General features: G+C 41.5%; 1 protein-coding gene across 1 annotated transcript in view; it reads right to left on the bottom strand.

Annotated features, from left to right (window-relative positions):
- DACH1 (dachshund family transcription factor 1) overlaps positions 1-7,500 on the bottom strand; it is a 527,995-nt gene that overhangs the window by 3,125 nt on the left and 517,370 nt on the right. The window contains exon 12 of the mRNA XM_019529808.1: positions 1-10. This exon is cut by the window's left edge and continues 44 nt beyond it. Coding sequence (XP_019385353.1) covers positions 1-10 — 10 coding nt within the window. The remainder of the gene's footprint in view (positions 11-7,500) is intronic.

The following is a 7,500-nucleotide window of genomic DNA, read 5'->3' as shown; positions in this document are numbered from 1 at the left end:
CAAAAATCTCCTGCATGCAATCACAAACACTCGCATCACTAAAGGCATTGCTCATACCTTATGATTTAGCTCTGTTGTTAAATATACCATGTAATGTAACCATTGCACACATTTGTAGTTATTTATACATAACCCAGCATAAAAGATTTAAACAGCATCAGTGAATTATAGCCTTTTCCCCCTAAAAGTGTGATTAACTAAAGAATTACTATGTTAAAGATGTAAGCATGTCTCAATTTTTACTACCTAATTGAGAAACATATGTTTAAACCAGAGTGTGCATGTGAGGAATGTGGTGGGGGAAAAGACATGAAAAACAAATGATACAGCCATTGAATCAGTAATTCGGAAGTGGGCGGGAGCTTTGGGATTAATACTGCTTTATGCCCCAAGTCTTTTTTAACTGGTTTCCAAGTATGAAACAATATGGATATACAATACAAAATATTTATATATAAAAAAGAAATAAACAAGCTCATAGGTTCATTCTCACTAAGCTGTCCTATCTGATAAAAAAGTGTTTTATCCTCTGGGTCTAAATTACTGAAGTTATAGCACATTGTACTCCTGAATTGCCTACTCAGGGCTTCCAAGGACAAAACACCTACATCTGAATGTACAAATAGCACAGAAATTCTTCTGATTCAACCCTCATGCATCAGTAAATATTTATAACTTTCTTTCTTTTGAATTCAGGCTAGTTAATCTATATTAACCTGTCATATTATTTAAAAAATCACATTGTGAAAAAAAAGAACAAGAATCCATTGGAATAGAGACAGTCTAATAATCACTGAACTTTTTCAAACACTCCAACATCTCATCAAGCCTAAAGCAGTGAAATGAACCTTCTATAACTATTGACAGAAACAGAGAAGAGCTTCGTTAGGGAGGCACCTTAAAGCACACACAATCGTAAGTGGTCACACACTGACCTTCCACATCCCACTGAGGAGCTTCTGTCATTGCTACACAAGGATTCAGGACAGAATTAGCATGCATTTCTCTGTTCCTCAACAATTGTTTCAATCTATTTTCAATCTGCATTTCTCTCCAGTCTTACTCTCATTTTCCATCACTTGCTCTCTTTTTCAGTTCTCTGGGTATGCGCCCTTCTGCTTTTTTCCCTATCCTTTCACTCCTCCCTTCCCCTTCCTCTTCACAGATGATCCAAGCTTTTTTCAGTGGAGTAGACAACCCTCCCTGCCTGTAGATACTTACTTTCAGAACCATTTCAACCTTCTCTTTGCTCTTTATGATCTTTGTGCATTGAAGAGAGATAAAAGGAAATTGAGTAGGCCTTAACTTAAAGGCTTTTTATTCTGCTGTGATGCATGAAGAACAGCCCAAATGCTTGTGAAAAGTCGGAGAGGGGAAGAAAAAGAAAGGTTATCTAAAAAATACTCTGGAAAGGATCAGCTTTGGAGGCCTGATAAAAGGGATTGAACACCCTGCCCCTTCCCCCTTCCCCCCCCCCCAACTATACTGTAAACACAGGCTAACTGGACCACCATTGATGATCCTTACATTTAATTCTGCCACATATTGAACAAATACAATAGCCACTTACAATAGTAAAGCTGCCTAGATACCTCTGCAGGGGAATTAATCCATAGTATATACCAGCACTTTGGCTAGTTTCAACGAGTGTGCTAATAAGGGCTAGGCATAAATCCTATACCTAAACATTAAGATAATCTAAAGCCACTAATTTATATTTTATGTGACTATGTCTCTACATACCTTTTAGAATAAAATGTTAGTTAAAAATATTCTCAACTATAACAACAATTAAAAAAAATAGCTGTAGGATGCTGAATCCTTGAAACAGAAAGCACAAAAGGAATTTCCATGCAGGGAAGAACAGTACCAATATTAAAAAACAGCTTTATTTTGTACTGCTTATGAACTCAATCTGGTACTGAAGTCATTTTTTATTAACTGAATTTTTTGTTTATGTAAATAGCACCAGGATCAGGTCCTATAGTTTCTGTTTTACACCTTCATATGACTACAGTTACAGTAGTCTTAAAAACTGTCTTTATATAGTCAAATACATTCTTAATAATAAACTTTGCTATCTTTTATCATGGGTATTTATAATAATTATAAAGCTGTTGTTTTTCAGCTAGCTCTATGATGAATCATAAAAACTGCAATTAAATGACTTCATATTGATCATGAAATTAAAGTGAACTGAATATGAACTGAGTATCTGATCTAATTCTATTATTTGACTAAGTCTAAAACAGATATATTCTTAACTTGTTTGATGAATTCTCCTAACAGATGGACAAATGTAGAAAGCATTAAATATGTCAGTTGTAAGATATAACCCACCTGCCACAGCTGGTATAGGTATGGCATGTTTGTAATTAAGTCATACTTAGTCAGAGTTCAAAGGTTCTCAACAAATGCTAAATATTTTCTTTATTTTTTCAAGATTTACAACAATAAGAATATGTGATAAGATAAAAACAATGAACAACTCTTTCTTTCAAATTTACTAAATTGCATTTAGCTTTAAGAAATATTTTCAGACTCTTGCTCCTGTCTCAATATTCTTGTCAACTAAAGTCTCCTATTTCCAGTCTCCAGGTAAGTGATTGGAGCCTACCAATGTTGTTATCAAAAGTGATCTGGGTCCTTTGTATGTGTTGCCAGTGTGTTCCCCTGTGAATACCACAGTTCTGAAGTTTCCTGCCCACACTTATTGTGTTTACCCATACAGCACATATATTTTACAGTCCATTGAACTAATGCAGGGTTTACATCAAGGGATACAAAGTTATATACTATCCATGCAGATATACTGTAACTACTTGAATCCAAGATGACTTCAAATTTAAGATTCCCCCCCCCCAATAATTAGATTCTATGCATGGAAAACATATAAAATGTATTATCATTTCCCATGTATAGAATCTATTGCTGGGTGGTTGTCTTAGATTAATTCCCCCCCACCCAAATGCACTAGAGCAAGTAATGACAGAGGGGCAGGTCACAGGACAGTTAAGTGCTTCAGCCCTCCCCTTTGTCTTCTGTCACCTGTCTCCCACCACTTCCCCCACTTATTCCCTGCTCTCTAGTGCCTGTGTTCCCTAGTGCCTGCCACTCCACAGTGCCTGACCCCCTGACTGCCCCCAGCTTGTAGTGCCTCCACTGTGACGGCCAGAACCAAAGAAATTAATAAGCAATAAACATGTGCTTCTTGGAGGCATTTGGAACTTTTGTCTAATATGAAGCTTGTATTTTTGTAACCTGCAAATGTAGCTTGTAACTGTTTGTGGAACTGACTAGGCCTCAAAGACAAAGCTATAGCTGTGAAATTAGCTGACCTAGTAGTTCTTTCTTGCTCAGAATTTAGCCTTGATGATAATAAAAACTGGATTCAACTGCCTTTCTTGAAATGTACTGGATATCTCAAAAAAGCATAGTCAGAGAGTTTTGAAGGGGCTGGATTTAGGTGGGGTAATATTAATTTCAAACCTGAAGATGTTGTGTTGCAATTTGCTTATTGGATAAACCCAAGCTTGGGCAGTAACTTATTATAATGATTTCTAACACCTTTTAACTCCATAGGATAACAGCTATAAAGCACTATTATGAATGGCTATATAACTAAAAAATTAGCATAATTAGAATATAAAATAATACACGTCATAGTAACCCTCGGGAAGAATGGAACAGAAAGCTCATTACTGTCCCATACCCCCATGGATCTCTCTTAATCCCTGTGAGAGCGAGAACCAGATCCTGACCGAGGGGCTTCCACTGGTTATCCTTTGGGCAGCCCGGTTCAGAGATGTCTAACTTTGGTTAGTAACTTATTGATAGTTCCTCAGTTAGAAGATGCACATGAAGTTGAATCAGCAAGTAGAAATTCTTAATTTCTTTATTTTATTATCACTGTCAATTTTAATCTGTATTGTTATGTTGTCTGTTTATTAGCTTAGCCTTTTTATTAACTATTATATGTGCAAACTATCTTTTGTTGTCATAAGTAAAATTCATTCTTTTTTGTAAGTAAAATTTGTCATTTGTTTCCTTTCCAACATCGCCTCCTCGATCCCGAACCAAAAAGCCCAGTAGCTAATACAGTTGCAGTGCTCAGTGAGTCTGCAACTAAATTAATATACTCACAGTGCCCAGCTGGCCTGTGACAAGTGGCGTTACGAACAGGATCGAGGATGGAGAGTTTGGAGGGGAAGAATGGTGTAGAGGGGTCAGAAGGGCCCCACTGATTACTTTAATAGAAGAGGTTATGGGTATTAAGAATCTGGGGTGGGATAAAGAGAGATTGAAACCTGCCTGGAGTGACCCTGCCACAGTTCCCTGTCAGTGGGCTGCGTTCACTGCCGTGCAGAAAGGCAAACCGAGGAAGGGATGTCTGTCTTGGCTGCTGGCAACCTGCCTAAAACTGGGAGCAGAGGAAGCCACTCAGCTCATCAAACGATTCAATCCCTAGAGAGTCAAGTAACCCAGCTTGAAAGTGAATTAAGAAAAGAGAAAGATTCTAGCTTTGTTGTGTGTGCAGCTGCAAGGACAGCTCAAGATCGACTAGAGATACTAGACCATCGAGAGGGAAAGTTACTAGTTACACAGGCAATTGCCTCCCTTTAGCAGAAAGTGCAAGTGGCATGATCAATTGAACCTTCCCTTGAAAAGGTTTGGCAGTGTCTTTATAATGGGATTCCAAAAACTGAGCTGTGGGATAACTCAAAGAGTGAAAGTCTGTATGGTAAAATTGCAGAAACTAAGCCAGGGAATGATAAGTATGTGAGGCTCCCAGCAGAAGCCCGTGAAATCCCCACCTCCTTATGCCCCAGCAGGGTTAACCCAAACCTTCCCAATGGTGATGACCCATGTGGGGCAACAAGGGGGAAATCCCCAGATGGAGACATGGTCTTTTACTCGCACAGAAATCAAAGAACTGGAAGAGCAACATAAAGCTAAACCAGGGGAGCCAATAATATATTGGTTAGTTCAAATGTATAGTGAAGAAGCCTCAGCAGTATCTGCAAGTCACACTTAGGCAGCACAATTGGTCCTCCGCCCTGAAATCCAGTTAGGTCAGTGGGTCGGGCAGGACCAAAATATTACTGTTTTCTGCTGCAATGCAAGCACCTGCTGCAGGTTATGGTAACATGGAAGAAGAGTTTAACACCCCCCCCATGAGCATAACTTAATTTAGAGAAAGCTATTCATTGTCTTTACCAGCTGTCTTGGACAGAAATTGTTCAAGCAGGAAACTGGAGGCATACTTTAGATGAAAAGTTAATAACGGAGGCTATGTGGAGAAAGTTTTGCCGGAGATCGCTCACTGAATGCACTTCAGCTTTCTTGGCACTACAACAAGAGTTAGTGACTCACCCGGTAAGAGATGCGATACGGAGGCTAGTACAGCTTCTGCCCATCTTGCAGAAGCCAAGGCTTCCCAAACAAATAAAAACTGCCAAGGCCATGGCAGTGGCCTCTGAGAAAGATGACCCAGCCGAGCCCCCCAAATTCAGGAAAGTGAGAAATGAAAAACCCAAAGCTCCATGGGTGCAAATGTGGAGAGAGCTACTGGCAGCAGGGTTCAGTAAAGAGCAAACTAACAAACTGCCTACCATAGTCCTGCAAGGGTTATGGATCAAACACTGTGAGGTGAAAAGGGGAAAAAGACAGAAACCTTGGCACCCCTCAACCCCCTGCAGTAGGAGTCTCGGCTGACCCAGCCCCCGTGCAAGGGGCCATTGTGGGGGCAGTAAAGGATCAGGGACTGGTAACGCAGAATAATATTAGCCCCTTAATCAAAGTGCCTACAAAAAATGTTTTCATGGAAGGAAAAAGTTAATTGACATGCTACTAGACACTGGTGTCCAGCTATGTGTTTTAGACTGCAGAATAGAAAGGGGCACAGGGAACCCCCTACCAAGTGGTAGGAGTTGAAGGTGCCAGACAACCAGGACATTTGGACCGACCCACATTCACCTTGCCTAATGACTCCATAGTAACAGCAGCTGCTGTAATGCTCCAGGGAGGGCCGAACCTACTGGGACTAAATGTGTTGCAAGAGCAGCAGTTTATTCTTAAACAGGAAACCTGGTAGTTTGGCTGTACCACAGCCCAGGAAATCAAGCAGGAAGACGTGATGACAGTGGTAGCCCTATGTCTTATGACTCCGGTCGCCCTGCCAGCCATGAAGGAGGTACACTGATCTCAATACCACACACCTCCCCCCCAGGTGACACAACCCATCCAGAACATCATCAATCAGCAGCTGAAGGACGGAACCATCATTTGGACTCATTCTCCGTACAACATCCCGGTGTGGCTGGTATGTAAACAAAGTGGGGATTGGCAATTGACTATTGACTTTAGAGCTCTGAATGCCAATACCAACCATTTGACAGCTGCAGTCCCATCCATGCCTACGTTAACAGAAAACATTAGGTGTTATGGACCCCAGTGAATGAAATCCATGGATATTAAAAACGTGTTCTTTGCTATTCCCATCCATGAAGATCACTAGCCTTTGTTTGCCTTCACATGGCTAGGACAGCAGTATACCTACATAGTCCTACCCCAGGGTTGCGTGCATAGCCCCACCTTGGCCCATGAAGTGCTGGCTGCAATAGTCCATCAAGTCCAATTAAGCCACCCAAAGGTGCATGTCTGGCAGTATGTTGACAATGTCATGTTGGGAGGCCAGGACCAGGAATTAACCATTTGTGCTTTTGAGTCCCTAAAAGACAAGGTGCAGGCATTTGGATTCATGCTGTCCAGCAAAAAGATCCAAGAAGATGGGCCCCAGTGTAAATTCCTGGGAATCCAGTGGCAACAAGGTGGATCCACCATACTGGTGAAGGAGCTACAGAGCCTGGTAGATTCTCCTGCCCCCAATAATGTAAAAGAGCTGCAAGCCCAGCTGGGAGCGCTTTAATTTCTGGTCCCTGCATATCCCTGAGTTTAGTGTGTTGGCCTGGCATTTGTATAATTTGTGCAAAAAAAGGCACAGTGAGAATGGAGCCGCAAGCACCAACATGCCATGCAGGCCCTCAAGGAGGCGATAACCATCCATGCCTCCCTAGCAGCAGAACACCCAGAAGGGGAGCTCTGGCGCCATGTAAATATGTCTAATGGGGGGCCCCAGTGGAGCTTATGGCAAAGAGATATGCCTAAGGCGGAGGGAAAGACCCTTGAATTTTGGAGCAAAGACTGAAAGGGGGCTGAAGCCCAATACATCCTGCTAGAACAAATGCTGTGTGCAGCAGCCACAGCTTTAGAAGCCACAGAGGCCCTGAGAGAGGAGTTACCCACTGTCATAACCACTCCGGTACCCATCCTGGGAATAGCATTGTCGGATGAGAAAGGAGGTGCTTCCTTGATGGGAGATGGCTCATCAGAGCTGGTTGCATCTGGGTACATGTTGACCATGTTTTCTGTGACTTTTTCCACTAGTGCTGGACGTCCTTTAGGGGTTACCCGCTGTGCCTGACTTAAAATATAATAGAT

Source organism: Crocodylus porosus, unplaced genomic scaffold, assembly GCF_001723895.1.
Source record: "Crocodylus porosus isolate Cpor-Errol unplaced genomic scaffold, CroPor_comp1, whole genome shotgun sequence".
NCBI lineage: Eukaryota > Metazoa > Chordata > Crocodylia > Crocodylidae > Crocodylus > Crocodylus porosus.
Note: the sequence above shows the minus strand (reverse complement) of the source record. Positions and strands in the feature narration are given on the sequence as shown.